Below are 21141 nucleotides of genomic sequence, written 5' to 3'. Positions count from 1 at the left end.
TCCAAGGGCTAGAAAAGAGACCCCTCTTAACCTAAGAAGTAATGATGCCACCTAAGAAGTAATGATGCCAGCTATGGATTGCAAACCATCAATGGATCACCAAACTGATTAAGTACATCTTAACCAAGATATTTTAAATAAAAAGCAGATTAGAAAACATCAGATTATATCACTCATAAACAGGTAAATATTGTTTTACAAATATATGGGAGAAAAAGAAAGACTGAAATGTGAAAAAAGTCAAAACAAAAACAACTGGGAACCAATGTCTTAAAGGAAGTTTTATATTAGTGGAATTGAAGGCATCAAATACTTAGTTCCAGTTCAATACCTGACTCTTCTCCAAACTGCAATAGGCACTTTACTTCCTGCAACATTCTGGGATTATACCTACATATAAGGTAAAATCGAAAGACATCATGTAAACATGGAAAGACCACAATAAATAGTATATAAAACAAAGTAATTATTGAAGGCATTGCCATTAAAATCAGGACCAAGATAGAAATGTCTACTATGACCCTTAATTTCCAATGATGTTTAGAAAGTTTTAGTTCATGCACTAAGACAAACAGAATATGAAAAAGAAATATCTTTCCTTCTTGATGACGATTGGATTCCCAGAAAATTTAAGATTTAATAGAAGACAATTAATTTGGCAATGGGGCTAAATACAAAATAAATACATAAAATTAACATCTTTTATCCAGATTAACAACAATAATCAATTGAAAATATATGTGAAAAAAATCAAGATTGTGATCAAAACTATATAACACATAAGAACAAGTGCGTTTTTTTTTTAAAGTTACAGGACCTAAGTGAAAGGGCAAGCCATACAGTAGGAAAAGATATTCACAAAGCATATATTCAACAAAAGAACATATAAACTGAATTTTTTTTTAAGTAGGCTCCATGCCCAGCATGAGCACTATGCCGAGCTTACACTCATGACCCTGAGGTCAAGACCTAAGCTGAGCTTAAGAGTCAGATGCTTAACCGGCTGAGCCACACAAGTGCCCCCAGAATATATATTTTAAAATTCTTTCAAATCAGTAAGAAAAGACAGCCAGTCCATTAAAAAAAAAAAAAGGTAAAAGACTTAAACCACACACTCTATAAAAGAGGCTACCCAAATGATTAAAAAAGCCTATGAAAAATATTTAACATCATTGGGCAAAATGAGATACTACATACTCATCAGAATGGCTAACATTCTCACTGACAACCTAAGTTGGCAAGAATAGGGAGGTCTGGTCTGTCACAAAGTTGGCAGTAGCATCACTTGGCACAGGAACTTTACAGAACTCTGGCATTCTCTGTTAGAGGTAAACACCTGCATACATCTGTCCAGTAATTCCATTCCTGGCATATCCTCAATGGAAATGTGTACATTAGTGGACCAAGAGACATCTATAAGAATGGTTTGGGTATTATTTGTAACAGCCAGAACTTTAAACAACCCAGATGTCCAGCCAGAGTAGAATGGAGGAGCAGAAATGTAAATGATACATCCACTGGAAATGGGTGGTGAAGGGTGGAAATGGGTGGAAATGGTATGGTGATTCCTCAAAAAATTAATCATATGGTTGAGCAATTCCACTTCTGGGCATATACTCAAAAGAGCAGAAAGCAGAGATCTGAATGGATAGCTGTACACCTATGTTTCTACTAGTATTATTCACAATAGTTAAAAGGTGGAAGCGACCCAAGTGCCCCTCAACAAGTAAATGGATAAACACAGAGAAAATAAAATGAATGGAAAACAAAAATATTCCATACAATGTAATATTATTTAGCCTTAGAAAGAAAAGAAAATCTGACTCATGCTACAACACAGATGATGAAACTTGAAGACATTAATTACACTAATGAAGTAAGCCAGATGCAAAAGCACCAATATGATATGATACCACTTATATGAGGTACCTAGTATAGCCAGGCTCTTAGAGGTGGAAAGTAGAATGATGGTGGCAAGGGGATGAGAGAAGGAGAAATGAGGAGTGACTGTTTAATGCCTATAGATTTGAGTTGGGATGACAAAAGATCCCTGGAGATAGATAGTTGTGAGGGTTGCACAACACTGTACACATCCTTAATGCCACTGAAAGGTACACTTAAAAATGATTAAAATGGTGAGTTTTATGTTATTTATATTTTACCACAATAAAAAAATTAACATTAGAATTGATAAATTGCCATATATTCCTATAATAGAATCATATAAATCAATGAAAATGAAGACAACACAGATTTTTAATTTTTAAAATCCAGTAGCTTAAAAAAGTTAGGCGTATATTTGAATATATATAAACAACGACAAAAAACAGATGCAAAAGGACACTTTTACATACTTAGAAATATAGAAAACATGTTTTTAGCCATTTGAGAATTGCATTGTGTTCCAGCTTTATCCATGAAGTCTTCTGAAAACTGAGGCCAAGAAAATTTCAAATGATTAAGACAAATACTTACATAGCTTTTTTAAAAATATATTTTACTGAATAAACAAAAAGCAGAAACACCAAGCTATCTGACTCCATTCTGGGCCCTGGCATCCCTTCCCTAGCTGCACAGACTGTTCCCTCCAGCACAGTTCTGAGATCACAATCACCTGGCTAGGAGGTAAAGTAATCAAGGCAGGGAATGCTTGCTTCTACAGTATGAGATCTGGAGGACAGAGAGACAGAGTCCGGAATGGCCTTCCGAGAGGTTCCTTGCAAAGACTGCAGTTTTTTATTTATGTTTCTGATGCAGGCAGGGATAGATTGTTTCAAGTGGCCAAGAAATAAAATCCTATCCAGTTACTCTACAGTCCTTTGGAGAAGAAAAGATTCCCGGGGCTCCCATCAAACACTGAACCCAGTGAGATGCACAGATACTCATCCTCCTCTCTTAAAATCCAGGAGGAGGATGCTGCCAGCACCATGCACAGTTGGGGGGTGAAGGCTAACTCATACCCGGAGCCCATGAGCCAGGTCTGACTAGCCCTCCGAGGCTCCAATGTCAAGTGAGCAGAAAAGAGCAACAGAGCACCGTGCAAACAAGGTAGGCCCAGACAAAAAAGAAACTACACTCAGGCTACTGAGGAAAATTCACTAGGTTTATTCTTTTAAAAGAATGACAAACACTCAAATAAGCAGAAAAGTTATTACAGCCCTATAGTACTCTCCTAGGGTTCTCTCACAGAGCCTTCAGAAGGAGCACGGCCCTGCTCACACTGCTATTAGCTGCCAGATATGTGAGGATTAATTTCTGCTGCTTTAAGGCACCTACTGTGTGCCAATTTGTTATAGCAGCCCTAGGAAACTAATACAGTGAAATACACAAAAAAGTATATTTGATGGAAATGGACAGTTCAAAATCAGTAATAATAAAATAAACACCCTTTATCTGTAACCTACTTTTGAAGCCCATCCAGAGTGCCCTTCATGGATCACTGTCCCACCCGTGTCTCTACTATCCGAAATTCTGTGTTAAGCATTCCTTTCATTTTCTTTATAATTTCTTTATGCATACATTTATAAATATATCCCTCAAACAACATAGTATTTAGTCTTGCCTGTTTTGAGCTTTTGTAAAAATTGAGCCATACCTTATATATTCTTCTTTTTTTTTTTTTTTTTTATATATTCTTCTTTATATGTTCTTTAAACAATTTTGTTTTTAAAAGTAATTCATGATGATGTATAATATTTCATATACAATCTATTCATTTTGTTACAAATAACACTTCAGTGATTTCCTAATATTTTGTTATTATAAACAACATTACCATTAACATTCTCATATACGTCTCTTAATACATATGGACATTATTTTAGAACTATAAAAACCTGAATTACAATAGGTTTAGCATTGAAATAGAGTTTCTACCTAACAGGAGAATTGCTGAATTATAGGTTGCATTTATGTTCAACTTTATGAAAGTATATTTTAAATACATAGATAATAGAATTAAGAGGAACTTTTTAGATGTCAAATCACAGACTCAATGAACCAAGACAGACGAGATAAAAAAAAAAAAAAAAAAAAAAAACCAATGTAGGGGCACGTAGGTGGCTCAGCATTTGAGTGTCTGCCTTCAGCTCAGGTTGTGATTCCCAGGGTCCTGGGATCGAGTCCCACAGGCTCCCCACAGGGAGCTGCTTCTCCCTCTGCCTGTCTCTGCCTCTCTCTCTGGGTGTGTCTCTCATGAATAAATAAATAAAATCTAAAAAAAAAACACAAAAAAACCCCCACCAATTCAGTTAATGATTCAAAACATCTGACAAAGTTAGGAAAGAAACAGACAAATCTCACTTATGAATATAGATGTGAAAATCCTAAGTAAAATATAAGCAATTCAAATGTAAAAGTACATAATAATAATATATCAAGTTGACTTTATTCCAGAAATGCATGCATGACTAATTATGAAAAATTCATATAATTTATCAAATGAGTCAAGCTATAAAACATGAAAGTATATGATAATCTCAATCAATATTAAAAGGATATTTGATAATATTCAGAATCTCTTTTAAAAAAATTCCTTATGAATCAATATTAGATAGAGATTCCTAAAATGATGAAAAATATCCACATTAAATTAGGAACAAAGATATAGAATGCTTGCTTTCACATCCATTATTCAAACTAAAATTTCTAGTCTATGTATTAAGAGACAGTGAAGTATACATATAAAGGGGACAAAAATTAAAAAGGAGAAAACTTATTATTCAGAGATGATATATGATTTGCAAGTGATTTTTCATCTAGAAAACACATGTTTAAAAATTTTGTATTGTAAAAATTACCATTAAAAAATTTCACCATAATAGAGACAGATAAACATATCATTGTGTGTCCTGTATACAATTTGTCCTACAGTATTCGCACAATCTTTTTAGTAGAGCAACAGATTAAGTAGAATACTGGCATTAATGATCTATGTTGTATGAAAAATGTTAAGTAGTGACACAGGCATCACAAGAAAATAGTCATATCATTAGAAGAAACAGCCAGTCCACCTCTCCTTTCTTTTTTTTTAAAAAAAAGATTTTACTTATTTATTCATGACAGACACAGAGAGAGAGAGAGAGAGAGAGGCAGAGACAGAAGCAGGCTCTATGCAGGGAGCCTGACATGGGACTTGATCTCCTCCAGGATCACACCCTGGGCTGAAGATGGCGCTAAACTGCTGGGCCACCGGGGCTGCCCTCACCTCTCCTTTCTTGTACTGACTCTCGGACATAACTTTATTGGATGGAAGAGCAAATGGAACTAACATTTATATCATTATCTCTTTCCTCTCTTCCTTCCTCTATTTTTTTCTGACAGAGCAGACATTTGAATTCACATACTTCAAATGCATATATAATCTAACATCACTATAAATAAAACCTTAATATCCAGTTGTGCCCAGTTTCAGATTCTGCTTTTGCTTTATATACTGAGCTTGATACAAAAAAAAATAAATTTTGTTAACTAAAAAATAGAATTTGCTAATTATGTTGTAAAATTAAAAAGCTGACATCATATAGTGTATGTTATTTCCATCAGGGCAACCAGAACCCCAGTCCTTGACCCCAGAATTAAGAGGCCCAATTCTGGCTTCTTCCTTGCTCATGACTTGGGGTCTACAGAGCAAAAAGCTGTGCTCTCAAGAGCCAATGTCCTCAAACTGTCCCTCATCTACTCCCTCTCTTCTTTTTTGACCCTCATCTACTCTCTCTCCTCTTTTTTGTCTGAGCAACCTTTCTTCCCTTCCTTTATTTTTTTTATTATACTCAAAAGAGCTTCTTTATATTTATATTACGAAATCCAAAAACCAACCACATGATCATTTTTACCTTCAATCTTCTTAGAGTCTTTCTACAGTAAAATCTAGCCCTACATATAAACAAAAGTTAACATCAGCAGCTGAAATGCTAAAACAGTCTTCACCTCATTTACATACAAAAACATCAATTCTTTCTACATATCAGCATTAATTTGTTAGAAAATATTAAGGAAAAACTTTCCTTTCAACATAGCAACTAAGATAAAATAACCTGAAGACAAACCATCAGAAAATATTCAGGATTTATATAAAAAGAATTGGAAACCTTTACTAAAGGTACCCAAAAGCTACAAAAAAGTAGTGGGATATACTGTGGTCCAGATTATGAGCTTCTAAATTGTAATGATGACAATTATTGCCAAATGAGCATCTAATGGAATGAAATTCCAATCAAATTCTCAATTGTGTTTTTTTATTTTAAACAATAAAAATAAATAGAATAATAAAAGATGTGCATTATCTTGTAGTGAAGAAGGCCTCAGAAGCATAGAATAAAATCTAAAAGCCATCTAGAAACTCCCTCAATAGACTACACGCATAAAAATTTAGTATTTCTTCATGAAAAAAAGCTATGAAAAAGTAAAAAAATGAAAAGGCAAATGACAAGTTAAATTTACAACATATAAAACAAAAAAAAGTTGACGTAATTTGGAAGAGGTATTTTATCAATAAACCATTAAGTAACTAGAAATAAAGAAACAAGTGAAGAACATGGACAGGTGACAAATGGCCAATAAAAATATGAAGTACTGTCCAACATCAATAGTAACCAAAGAATGCAAGCGTTCTTAAAAAACGATAATTATCCTTTATCACTAGGCAAAGATCTTTTTTTTTAATATTCTTAAAGATTCAGGAATTGCACATTCTCATTTACCATTAGTGGGTATAAACCTGTATAACTTAAAAAATGCTTTGGCAGTAAACATAAAATCCATAAAATGTGTATAACATTTGACTTAATAGTATTTCTTTCAGGAATTTATTCCATGGAAATAGTTATACAAAGATATAATTATCCTAGCAAAAGAATGATCATCTTGACCTTTATGAAAAGTGAAAATTTAGAAAAAGCTTTAATGTCCATCATCTGCCCAAACCCACTAAGATAAAGCATCACAGGATGGACTATTGGACAGCTGTTGTCCTAACTGCTTGGGTGTGCACAAACTCCAGCAAAGCTTCCATATAGTTATCATTTCAAATTGAGTTATGCACTTTATTGGTAGTAGAGCCACCAAGTTTAGTTATTTAAAATATCTTTCAAAAGATTTCACCATAGAGATCCCTGGTGGCTCAGTAGTTTAGCACCTGCCTTCGGCCCAGGGCATGAGCCTGGAGTCCCGGGATCGAGTCCCACATCGGGCTCCCTGCATGGAGCCTGCTTCTCCCTCCACCTGTGTCTCTGCCTCTCTCTGTGTCTCTCGTGAATAAATAAATAAAACCTTTAAAAAAAAAAAAAAGATTTCACCATAATCAGCATTGGAACAAACTTACATAATGTATAGAGAAATATAAGGAAACAAAAAAGCAAGGAACAAATTGCTTGCATAATATTACTGAAGCAAATAATTTCATTGGAAGAATGAATACAATATCATATTTTTTTCTGGAGGATAAACAACCAAATGTTTAATGGGACTAAAGAAAGAAAATATACAGCAGTGGCTGAAAATAAGAAAATACAAAAAGATTGCCTTCACACACTATGCAGGGTAGTGAAACTGGCAAGGGTAGAGAAACCGGCAAAACTCAGAATAGATGAAGGAAATTTTAAAGCATCAAGAAGCTGGCTCTATCAGACAGAGAAAGACAAATGCCATATTGATCTCACTTATATGTGCAATTTAAAAAGACAAACCAGAAAACCAAACTCATGAATATAGAGAACAGATAGGTTGTTGTCAGTGGAGGGAGCTAGGGAGTAGGCAAAATGGGTGAACATGGTCAAAAGGTACAGATTTCTAGTTATAAAATAAGTCCTGGGAATATAATGTTCAGCGTGATGACTATAGCAAATAATATACAGTATTATATATTTGAAAGTTACTAAAAGATTAGATCTTCAAAGTTCTCATCACCAGAAAAAACCTATGTAACTACGTGTGCTGATGAACGTTAACCAGACATCATGATGATTGTCTCACAATATATACAAATATTGACTCATTATATTGTACACCTGAAATTAATATAATGTTATATGTCAATTACACCTCAGTTTTTTAAAAAAGAAAAAGCTGGTTATGACACAGGACTGTCAAGGAAGCACTGTCTCATAGTTTAATTGGCGATTTTTTTTCTTTCTTTCTCAGCAGTACATAAAACAAGACACTAACAATGATATGTTACATTCAATGAAATATAGTTTCTTTGTTAGCATGGAATATATACTTGGTACATTGTAAGTTTTCCTTTCAGCAGCACACATTCTAAAATTAGAATGATCCAGAGTTAGTATAGCACCTGCATAAGGGCAACATGCAACCTCATAAAGCATTCCACAGTCTATTTCTCAATCTAGGTATTTATTTGTGAACATTTATCCATCTGTACACTTATGTTTTGTGCACATTTCACTAAGTGTGCCATGTTTTCATATAAGTTTTCTTGAAATACCAGCATATAACACAGTCTATATAGTATGGATACCATTTTTTAAACTGGGTGCAGGTGCGTATGTCTTCTCCCATTTGTACGCATATTTGTGAATGTAGGCACAGAATCTAAGAATCAACAGGAATGATCAAAAGACAGGTAACTTTCAGTTTCTTCTTTATGCATTTCTGTCTGAAGATTTTTTACAATGAGCACACTAATTCTTTAAAATCAGAAGAAAAAGACAGAAAGACCTGTTACTTTGCAAACACATGCACATAAAACCTGCATATGTTTTGAACAGCAATTGTGCTTCACAGAATTTGTGTACAGAAATATCTAAGGATGCATACAAATTAGCTATTAGAATACTCATCACATTCATATCTTCTACACAGTATTTTCTGAGAATTTAGCCTACAAATAATTAAGAGATACATATATTTATTTATAAAGTTTTTATCATAATGTTTTGTAAAATATCAAACACTTCCTATAACATAGGAATAGTTAGATAAATTACTGTACATTTATACAATGAATGTAACCACTACCATGGTGTGGATTTTGAAGAAAATGTGATGACACAGGAGATGCTTATGAACACTGTCAAATGAAAATGTGCAATACAAAACTCTAAATGTAGTATAAACCAAATTTTGTAAAATATGCATAAAATTAATATATGAAATATATATGCAAATAAAAAAGGAAGAAATACATGCAAATGTTTATAATGGTTATTCCTAACTATGAAATTGTTATTTTTAATTGTCTTTATATACTTTCCGCATTTTCTAAATTCTGTAAAATGAGTATTACATATTCTGTAATTTTTAGAAAGTCACTTTTTAAATCACTGCAGTCAGTCACTTAATCCAGAAGCCAAACATCCACACCAAAACAAAATGCTAATTCTACAAAGAAGCACAGAAGATGCCCCAGGCCTTGCTTTGCAGCCCTGTACTCACTGTAACTGAAGGATAGCCTGTTATTTGGAGTCTGTTGTGTTCATTTAAATGCAGTCCTATTACACCTGCTCATCTTATTTCCTTGCCTGAAATAAATTACAAATAATGATGGAGGCAGGCAGAAGAATGCAGTTGTCAAAAGACATAGCAATTAATGTAAAAGTGAGAGAAAAGAAAATAAAAAATAGTAGGCATTATCATAATCCAGCACTGTTTAGTCACAGGACGTAGAATCCTATAGACTTGAGGGCAACAGTGAATTGAAACAATCCTTATCCATGTCCAGAATATGAGTCAATTCATTAAGAACTTTTCTATGTAACACCTCTCTATTAAAAAACCTTGAGTTGGGATGCCTGGGTGGCTCAGTGGTTGAGCATCTGCCTTCTGCTCAGGGCATGATCCCAGAGTTCTGAGATTGAGTCCCATTGGGCTCCCTGCGAGGAGCCTGCTTCTCTCTCTGCCTTCTCTCTGTGTCTCTCATGAATAAATAAATAAAATCTTAAAAAAAAAAAAAACCTCGAGTTATAAAATTTCATAGAAATGAACAGAGTTACAAATGTTAGACCAAGGAGTTTTAGAATTATTTTGAATGCACAACAAATATTTACTTTAATAGTTTAATATTGCACTACCATACTTACAGAGAAACATACATAAAAATATAATTTTTGAAGAATTAGAGTTTGAAATATTTGTCTTACACCATAAATGGATCATCTTGTGCATTGATTTGGTTCAGAATTCAGCAAATTAATATCTGTGTTCTTTATTCACTGTTATTATTGAACACTTTATTAAAATACAAGATAAATTCAGAGAATCATTTTATTCACATTTTTATGGAGAATTTCCCTATTAAAAAGAGACAAGTATTAGAAAACAACACCTGGTCAGTAGTTAATTTATGTCACCTTATGAGTCTCTCAGCAATCTTATAAGAGATCAGAAAAACAAACTGTATCCTTAGTCTAACAGTATCAGATGATTAAATCAGACATTTTGATACATAATGAAGCATTTCTTTACCTGTTAGCCTCTCTACCTCCTATGAAAATTGAACCAGTAATCAAAAAATTCCCAACAGACAAAAGTCCAGGACCAGATGGTTTCATAGGTGAATTCTACCAGACATTTAAAAAACAGTAAATACCTATTCTTCTCAAACTTTTCCAAAAAGAAAAAAAAAACAGAAGAGGAAGGAAAACTTCCAAGTTCATTCCATAAAGGCAGCATTATCCTGATTACAAAACCCCAGATAAAGACACTACAAAAAAAAGAGAACTACAAGCCAATATCTCTAATGAACACAGACGTAAAAACCTTCAACAAAATATTGGCAAACAAAATCTAACATTACATCAAAGAAATCATTCATCATGATCAAGTGAAATTTATTCCTGGAATGCAAGGATGCTTCAATATTCACAAATCAATCAATGTGATACATCACAACAGTAAGAGAAAGGATAAAAAACATATGATCAGTTCAATAGATGCAAAAAAAAAAAAAAAAAAGCATTTGACACAGTACAGCATCCATTCATAATAAAAACTCAAAAAGGTAGATTTAGAGGGAATACACCTCAATATAATAAAGGCCATAGAAGAAAAACCTATACATAACATCATATTCAATAGCAAAAAACTGAAAACTTCTCCCCTAAGATCAGGAAAAAGACAAGAATGTCCTCTCTCACCACTTTTATTCCATATAGTACTGGCAGTCCTAGCTACAGTAATCAGACAAGAAAAACAAAAGGCATCCAAATTGGTAAGAAGGAAGTAAAACTTTCACTATTTGCAGATGACATACTATATATAGAAAACTCTAAATATTCCACCTAAAAACTACTAGAATACAGAAATGAATTTAGTAAAGTCAGGGGATACAAAATCAATATACAGAAATCTGTTGCATTTCTGTATACTAATAATGGAGTAACAGAAAGAGAAAATAAGAAAACAATCCCATTTACAATTGTACTAAAAATAATAAAATACCAAAGAATAAACTTAACCAAGGAGGTGAAAGATCTGACTCTGAAAACCACAAACATTAATGAAAGAAATTGAAGATGACACAAAAAAACAGAAAGATATTCCATGCTCATGAATTGAAAGAACAAATATTGTTAAAATATCCATACTATCCAAAGCAACAGATTTAACACAATCTCTGTCAAAATATCAACAGCACTTTTCACAGAACTAGAACAAATAATCATAAAATTTTGTTGGAACCACAAAAGACCTGGAATAGCCAAAGCAATCCTGCAAAGGAACAAAACTGGAAGTATCACAATCCTAGATTTCAAGATATACCATAAAGCTATAGTAAACAAAACAGTATGGTACAGGCAACAAAAATAGACGCAATCAATGGGATAAGATAGAGAGCCCATAAACAAACCCACAATTATAAGATCAAGTAACCTATAACAAAAGAGGGAAAACTCTGCAAGTAGAAAAAGACAGTCTCTTCAACAAATGGTGCTGAGAAACCCGGCAAGCTACATGCAAAATAATGAAGCTGGACTATTTTCTCACACCATACACAAAAAATAAACTTGAAATGGATTAAGAACCTAAATGTGAGGCTTGCATAAAACTCCTAGAAGAAAGCACAGGCAATAATTTCTCTGACATAGGCTGGAGCAACATTTTCCTAAGGCAAAGAAAACAAAAGCAAAAAAATAAATAAATTACTGGGACTACCTCAAAATAAAAAGCTTTTAAACCACATCAAAGGAAACCATCAACAGAACAAGAAGGCAACCTATGGAATGGGAAAAGATAGTTTCAAACAATATAGCCAATAAAGGATTAGTATCCAAATATATATAAAGAACTTACACAAATCAATACCCAAAAACCAAAGAGTTTAATTCAAAATGGGCAGAAGACATTTCTCCAAAGACATACAGATGGCCAACAGACACATGAAAAGATATTCAACATCACTCATCATCAGGGAAATGCAAATCAAAACCACAGTGAGCTATCAGAATGGCTACCTGTCAGAATGGCTGAAATCAAACACACAAGAAACAATAAGTGTTGATGATGATGAGAAAAAAGGAACCCTTGTGCACTGCTAGTGGAATGCAAACTGGTGCAGCCACTGCGGAAAGCAGTATGGCAGTTCCTCAAAAAATTAAAAATATAGTTACCATGTGATGTAGTAATTCCACTACTGGGTATTTACCTAAGAAAATGAAAATACTAATTCAAAAAGATATATGCACCTCTGTGTTTACTGTAGCATTATTTACAATGGCCAAACTATGGAAGCAGCCCCAGTGGCCATCAATAGATGAATGGATAAAGAAAATGTATACATGCACATGGAATATTACTTACCAATAAAAAAGAATGAACTCTTGCCATTTGTAACAACATGGATGGATCTAAAGAGTATAATGCTGAGATAAGTCAGTAAATGACAAATATCACATAATTTTACTCATATGTAGAATTTAAGAAACAAAACAAATGAACAAAATAAAAAAGAGACAAACAAAAAAGCAGACTCCTAAATACAGAGAACAAACTCATAGTTACTAGAAGGGAAGTGGGTAGGGGGATGGAGGAAATAGGTGAAGGTGAAGGGGATTAAGAGTACACTTACTGTGATGAGCGCTGAGTAATGTATAGAATTGCTGAATCACTATATTGCACACCTGAAACTAATATAACACTATCCATTAATTATACTAGAATTTTAAAAATTGAAAAACTAATAATAATAAAATAAAAGCATGAGAGATACTCTTCGAGAAAGCAGTTCTGTGATGAAATAAGTTTAGGAAATACTACATCTTTCTTGGAAATTCACAATGTCCTTAACATGTCAAAGTTTCTGAGAAGGTTCAAGGTAAATATTTTGCCTAAAATAAAATTGCCTAACGTAGAATTTCCCAAATGTATTTGACCATGAAACCCTTTTTGTTTGTTTATTTGCCACCTACTAATATCTAATGGAACTAGTGGTCCTGGGAGTACTCTAGAGAAGCTTTACCTTCTGTTTCCAATAATGAAATGGAGCATGGAGAAGTTGGATAACCTGTCCAAGATTTCATAGCAGTAAGAGGCAGAGCTAGAATAGGTGCCCAGTCTTCTGACCCACATTTATGGTCTTCCCTTGACAATTTCTCCATTACTCACTTGATGATTAATAAATTAGGAAGCCCAGTTAAGAAGAAACCTATCAATTTTCATTTAAAATACATTCTCCTTGTTTTGTAATCTTGTTTTGTGATTTTTCAGCTGAAAATGAGTCTAGTCTTGTCCATAGTCTTGTCAATTATTAATGAAAAAAATAAAGGACTTATAATAGGGAAATAAATTTCTTATAAGAACTATAAAAGAAATGAAGGGGTATTTTACTCTGAATATGATTAGTTTTTCTTTCCTTTAAAAACCATTGCATTGGGATCCCTGGGTGGCGCAGCGGTTTAGCACCTGCCTTTGGCCCGGGGCATGATCCTGGAGACCCGGGATCGAATCCCACATCGGGCTCCCGGTGCATGGAGCCTGCTTCTCCCTCTGCCTATGTCTCTGCCTCTCTCTCTCTCTCTCTCTGTGACTATCATAAATAAATAAAAATTTTTAAAAATTAAAAAAAAAACCATTGCATTGTGAGCTTTCATCCAAATAATAAAATGAACAAGATAAATTAAAATTATACTTTCTGCTCCAAAAATCAGTTCTTGATAAAATGTAAAGAATGATAAGAACAGTCACTATGTGGATCAGTGGGCTTTTTCATGTATTGCTTACTAAATGGCTCAAATAATGTGAACAATGTATTTCTCGTGTTAAAAAAATTTTAAAAATTAAGCACTAAGAATACTCTGAATTTGATATGCCAAGTACTTTATATACCTTATATCATTTAATTCTCAGTGGGACCCTGCAAAGTATATGCTCTTATTCCCATATGAAAGATAGGAAAATAAAGTCTCAGGGAGTTAGCACAGGATTAGGAGGAGCTCAGACTTCCAGATCAATGTGCTTCAATTGAAATCCTGCCTCTCCCTTCTCTGTGACCTATCAAGCTCCTGGGCTTCTCTGTGCCTGTGTTTTTATCCATTAATGGGGACAATAATCCTCAAACAGAACCTGTAATGATTAAATAAGCCTCAAAAAAATGTATGTTATTTCTAGGGGCACCTGGATGGCTCAGGTGGTTAAATGTCTGACTCTTGGTTTTGGTTCAGGTCATGATCTCAGGGTCATGAGTTGGGGCTCTGTGCTCAGTGCAGTCTGCTTCAGATTCTCTCTCCCTTCCCCTCACTCTTCTCTCTCTCATTCTCTCTCTCACCTCTCTCTCCCTCCCTCCCTCAAATAAATAAAATCTTTTTAAAAAATGTATGTCATTCCTGTTTTTAAAGTAAATTTCATAAGCTCATTGAGTGGATGCTTGTTTTCTCTAATGGCAATAACCAGCTTCCTCCACCCTCTGAATTTATTATCCTGTTAAATGCTTTTAAGTCTCAATTCAAAAGCAGCAATGTGAGTGAAACTTCAATCCACTGCATCCAAATCATAGAATGTGCACCCACACTGGCATTCCATGCCTCTTACTTTTACACACTGCAGGAAGCCACGGAGCCCAGAGGTCTAGCTCTCAAGTACAGGCTGGATGCTGCAGGGCACAGACCTGAAAGGATGTGCTAGCTGGTCCTGAAACCACTGGCTTCCTAATTGCTTCATATCCTTCCATATTCTGTGAAGATGTGCATCAACAGAGCACATGCCTGAAAACATGACCAATCCAAAAACAAAACAATCTAGCATGAAAGGCTGGAGCAGTTTATATTTAACATGCTAAACTTTAATTTTCTCAGGTTTGTGAGGGGGTTAAGGAAGAAACATCAAAAAAAGCATTCAGAAAACTGTGACCACAAAGAAAATTCACTTCAGCTGAGCAAATATTTATTGAGAGTCTATTGAGAGTCTACTTGCTCAGGCCCTGGCAGATGCAAAGGAGTGTGGGACTAGAATTTTAAGCAGCTTATAATTGGGCTTCCTATTAAACATGGCAGGTTGAACACCTGTGCTCCCTCCCCAAATCCCTCTAAAATGACTAACAGAATGTCTCAAAAAGAAGAAATAAAGTTTAAGCTCACCCTCTCATCCTCACTCTCAGCCAATGACCTCACCTCATGTTCCATGAAAAACCTGAAGCAATCAGAAAAAAACTCCCCCAACTCCCATCACATCTACCTCCCTCCAGCTGCCACAGCATCTGCACCCATGTGTTCTTCCTTCCTGTTCCTGAAAATGAGCTGAGCATGAGCGCTTACAGCTGCCTTGCAGTGGTAAGGTGCCTTGGAGTGGTTCCCATGCTGCCAGCTAGTTCAGGGAACCACTCCAGGGTGCTCCCCACACCACCGTGTCCTCTCTCTCTTGGGCCACCCCGTCTGTGTACAAACCAGCTGGAATTCATCCTTCAACTCCCTCCATATCTCTCCACACAAAAGGTCTGTAAAGCCATCTTACACACTATTTTACTCCAATTCTTTTCCTTTTCTTGGCCCACCCCAATCAAGTTTCCCACCCCACAATCTTAGTGTGCCTCCTTATGATGTCCACATTATTTATTCCAACGGTCAACTCTCTCCTTTCCTGACCTGGTACAATTTATCACTCCCTCCAACTCCCTCTCTCCCTCACCCTCTCTAATAACACACTTTTCTGACTTTCCCACCTTACTGGTCACAGCCCTCCCATTAACCCTCTATTCTCTCATCTTGTTCCAGGGGGAGCCTGGAGTCTACATGTTGAAGACAGTAGCATCGAGAGATGGAAGGAGCCTGAGTTCCTGTGGATAACAACCTTTTACCTTCCTGATGGCCTACCCTGGAAAAGAAAGAAATCTTAATTATGTCAAGCCAGCATGATGGGGAGATTGTTGATCACATAGCCTGACTAATATTCTCAACCACTGTAATAGGAGACAATGAAAAATCTGATAAATCAAGAAACAGACATTTCTAGAAGTAGACAGTAAGTACATACTATAAATACCCAAAGCGAAGCATGATGTGTTATGAGTAATCACAGAAAAAGTTCTTAAAATGAATCAGACACACTTGAGTGCAATAAAAGTGTTCAATTCAGTTAGGTTATTTTGTTGTAGATTTGGGGTATGATAGCTTCACAGAGGGTAAAAAAACTTGGCAAGATTTTCTTTCTCTTTTCATTCTTTTTTTGGGGGGAGGGAGGCATGTAAGAGCTGAAGATATTTTAAATAATAACTGGAAGAAAGCCAAAAATCAGGGTTTTGCTAGCACACACTTTCCGTTGTGCAAATTTTTTTTAAAGTAACTCTTCCTCGTGATACTTTCATCTGTTGGAAAATTGCCTCAAACATGCTCATGTTGTTAGAATGAGACACTTTACTGACACCTGGTGGATAAACACCATAATAAATACTCAAGTTCAAATACTCACCTGCAAAGTGAATTGCCCTCCTTAGATCTGTGGTTTGGTCCATGCGCAACCTGTACAACTCATGCTTTGGGTATCGTCGTCATTCCTAAAATATCTGTTGACTGCCCCAGGATTTGTAGACCCTGGCCCCTCAATTGATCCAATTCCTAGCTCCTCTCTTTCCCCTTCTCTTTTTTTTATTTTATTTTTTTTTAAGTTTTATTTATTTATGATAGTCACAGAGAGAGAGAGAGAGAGAGAGAGAGAGGCAGAGACATAGGCAGAGGGAGAAGCAGGCTCCATGCACCAGGAGCCTGACGTGGGATTTGATCCCGGGTCTCCAGGATCCCACCCTGGGCCAAAGGCAGGTGCCAAACCGCTGCGCCACCCAGGGATCCCTCTTTCCCCTTCTCCTTTCCCTCCTTTTCTTTCTCCCTGGCCTCTTGTTGAAGACAGCCTCTCTCCTCCAACCTACCACTCCCTTCTTTTGCAGAGCAAAGGCTTCGGTTTCGCTGAACAACCCCTTCTAACCAGAGCTCCATCCAAAACTAAGATGTAAATCCAGACCCTGTTATTAATAAAATAAATTATTTTCTACCTCAATATAGATGTAGGCCACAATTCAGTATGTCTTTCACCCTGTGCACCAGGTGTAAGAGGTCTGGAGCAGGAGGGCCCATAGCAGAATCTTGCCCTGAGGCTCTCCAGGCTCCACCCCAGGACCAGAAAAACAGCTTGTTTGGAAGTGAGTATCTGCCACACCCCCTGGTGTCACCCTCAAGGGCTCACCTCAACCAGGGGCCAGAAGAGCAAGCAGTTGCTTTCTTTACTTCTCTTAGGAATCTAGGCTAATCTAGGTTTCGTTGATGTTTACATGGAGCCCCTGCCTGATCCAGCTCAGGTGATTAAAAGGGAAGCCTTACTTATTTTCCTCTGCCTTTCTGGATTACTCAAGGGATTGGCTGATACACATCTGCAGAAAAAAACATACTTCATTCTTTCCAGCCCTAACTCCCCTCTTCCACTTTGTGAGAAGTTGAATGAACCGGCCTATGATTTGAGAATGTAGAGTGGACCAATCCCTTTTACCTGTGTGCATGGATTGGTGGCATTGACGCCACCAATTCTCTGTATTACTTTGTAAAACCTATAATCCCAGGTTGGATTAAAAGATATATCTTCAATGAATCCCTTTCTTGACATCCATCTCCCCTAACAGTAGTAAAAGGAAATGAGGTGCCTTCAAGCAGGCAACCCAATTTCAATGACTAGCTTCTAAATTATTCTGATTCTTAAACATGCTGCACTGTAGGAAATACTGTCTCTACACAGGTGCAGTATAAATTCAAATGTCTTCAGCCAATTTCATCATCATTTACTGAGTTTGAGTTCTGGGGAAATTTTAAGAATTTGGGTTAGTTTAGTCTAGAAAGGAAAAAAAAAAAATAGAAGCCAGGGAAGGTATGAATACCTTCAGATATAAAAACAGTTATTGTAAGCATCCTACCATTCGTTTTTACTCATGTCCAATAAAATTAGCGTAAGTTGTAATAATACAGTATTCAATTAGACAAAGATTTTAAACATGGATGGATAAATTCTGGAAGACCCTCCTCATTCACACATGAGAGCTTTTTGCTTTTTTGTAAACCCACTGGAGGCAGGGGGATGGAGAGATGGCCTCCTGAGCTCTCTGGAGCCCCGAGTCTACACGGCTTGTTCAACAAACATTAATTGGGTGTTTCTATTTGCCAGACACTGATGAGATGAGGAGTAGAGTGAATCATCTAAAATCCTTGCCCTAAGGAGCTCGCGATCTGCCAGTGGGCCCCAGCTTACACAATCCTGAAACAGCTCAGTTTGTCCCACAGATAAGGGGAAGTCACGCCCTTAAACTATATTGCTGCTGATCTGAGCATCTTTCAGACTCACCTGCTGATATAAGTATAGCTGTAATTTACCCCAAATCAGTGAACACCTGGAATTGGGGCCCTCCCTGAGAAGACCCCTTGGTTCTCTATTAGCCAGCCAGCATGGGAGTAAAGAGTTTTTTTTTTTAATGTCCTAGAAATACCCTTAATTATACTAGACATTAGGAATGCTTTAGGAGTAATGTATGGAAGGATTCTGTCCCAAATTGGAAAACTCAATGCCGCTCTGTCTCTTCTGAAGCTGTAATCACGGTTTTCCTTGCCCGTCCAGGATTACAAGGTTTGTAAGAAATCAGAGCAAGTGTAAAATCAAGACTACACACACTGAAATGTGAAAATGTTATATTACCTATTATAGCATCAAGCCTTCTAAGTCCTCGTAGATTTGGGTCATTATTATAATGCTTCATTAATCATAATTCTTCATAGGTCCTACATCAGTTAGGATTCTAGCAGAAAAGACATGACACATTCAAGTGAGAATACTTCAAAAAAAATTAAATAAAAGAGCAATTTTAAGTTATGTAGGGAAGCCACAAAGAAGAGTACAGTCCCCTGGACTAGTGGAATTGGTACCAGATAGACCCTTGGGACTCAAAGTGGGAGGGGAAGCAGAGACCCAGGAGAACAGAGACCCCAGCCTCTCTTTTCTCCCCAAGTGGACCTGGAGGGCAAGGAAGCCCACTGGTTCCATCAGGATTATCACCAAGAGGAGGAGAGCGGGGTAGAGTAGATGTGGATGAGCAAAGAAAATGTCTGGCCCAGAACCCAAGGTCTGCAAGAGACAGTCAGCTCCCAATATTTCCCCAAACAACTTTAAAATTAACTCAGTCCACCCAAGTGATTAGAAAACAGGTATAGCAAATCTTCAGTCCAAACTGGACCATCCTTCCGACCCACCCTGCACTTTTTCTAGCCATGTATCATCAAATGCCAATGGACATCCTTAATAAATCACCTGAATGTGTTCATTAACTCCATGCAGGAAAATCTTTCACAACACATATATATGTCTATCAAATCATTATGCTGTACACTTAAAATATCTTACAATTTGTCTAAGTATGCCATAATAAAGCTGAAAGAAATAATAAATTTTTTGAGAAAAATACAAAAAAATAATACTTAGGGACCTGAAAAGATAAAAGTACTGGTCACATTTTAATAAATATATTTAAGATGCAGGGTCAGAAACATGATTAGTAAATGGAGGAGCACCAGTAAAAACCTAAAAAGCTTCTGCTACTTCTTCTCATTGTTCTACATAATCTATATTGTTCCATCTAGATCTATAGATACTTATTCTAAAATAATAAAATAAGACCTTACATTCAAAATAAACAACCAAATACAAGTATTTACCTTTTCTGTCAACCAAGTCCCATGAAAATAATAAAATAGTAATAATTAAAATAAATCCATAGCAATTCCCATAAGCCAGGGCAGTGCCACCAGAAGACCAGACAATGACAAATATAGAGATGAAGCAGAAGGGAAACAGCAGATGCCACTCAATGGACCTGAGAAGCTCATAAACCCAAAGCCAACAGGGAGGGGCATCTGATAATAGGATCACTATTCAGAACCTCTGAATAAACCCAAGTCAGCAAAAAGGGCCTGGAGAAGGAGCTGTTTGGAAGCTAAAATCTGATCATTGGCTCTAGCTCTCTGCAAATGCACCTCTGATGCGGCAGCAACCAACGGTGGTTGGTGGGGCCAGCAAAGCTGACATTTATAAGGAACAGGCAGTGCCCTGGGAACCCAGAAGACAAGTCAGTAGCACACCTGGCTGGCCATGCACCTGGCTGAAAGAAGGCCGGGCACCGTGAGGGCTGAGGCTCTGAGACCCACACTGGGGACCTTTGGAGGGACCTCCAGGTCCGCAAACCAGCTGATGCCAGAACCTTTTGCAGCCCATGGAGTCCAGCCAGTGAGCAGTGGGTGAATTTAAACCACTGTAAAATTCCCCCTTTCTAGCTGAGTGGTGGCAGTGGAAAGAGTTTTGGTTATATTATTTATACTTCTTGCACGTGTAAATACCTCATCATTTTTAAAGAACTGCAACTCAAGGGGCACCTGGGTGGCTCAGTCAGTTAAGTCTGCCTTCGGCTCCTGTCACGATCTCAGGGTCCTGGGATCGAGTCCCACGTGGGGCTCCCTTCTCGGCAGGGAGTCTGCTTCTCTCTCCCTCCACCCCATCCCCGCTCCTGCTCACTCTCTCTCACTCTTTATCTTAAATAAATAAATAAAATCTTTTAAAAGAGAACTGCAACTTTAAAAGAATTGTTTAAAAGTTTTAAAGAACTCCTGTGATAGAAAAACATTTATCTGAGCATTTCCCTCAGTTTCATTTCGGCTGCCTTTTATAGTAACTTCA

The 21141-nt window shown here is 36.4% G+C and overlaps 1 protein-coding gene across 15 annotated transcripts in view; it reads right to left on the bottom strand.

The window, feature by feature from the left end:
- Window positions 1-21141, bottom strand: part of LOC144318164 (uncharacterized) — a 111873-nt gene that overhangs the window by 88143 nt on the left and 2589 nt on the right. For 4 of the 15 annotated variants that reach the window (XR_013384036.1, XR_013384041.1, XR_013384035.1 and 1 more), the window contains exons 2-6: window positions 19114-19213; window positions 13025-13082; window positions 12757-12818; window positions 9394-9479; window positions 332-390 (exon numbers count right to left, since the gene is read on the bottom strand). Coding sequence is in view for 9 of the 15 variants with exons in the window: in XM_077904965.1 (XP_077761091.1) it covers window positions 332-377 (46 nt within the window). In the remaining 6 variants the exon portion in view is untranslated. The other 11 variants (XM_077904966.1, XM_077904975.1, XM_077904968.1 and 8 more) reach the window with 11 other exon arrangements.

The sequence above is a fragment of the Canis aureus genome, chromosome 1 (assembly GCF_053574225.1).
Source record: "Canis aureus isolate CA01 chromosome 1, VMU_Caureus_v.1.0, whole genome shotgun sequence".
In the NCBI taxonomy this organism is placed as follows: domain Eukaryota; kingdom Metazoa; phylum Chordata; class Mammalia; order Carnivora; family Canidae; genus Canis; species Canis aureus.
The sequence above is the reverse complement of the archived record's forward strand: the minus strand, read 5'-3'. Positions and strand labels throughout refer to the sequence as shown.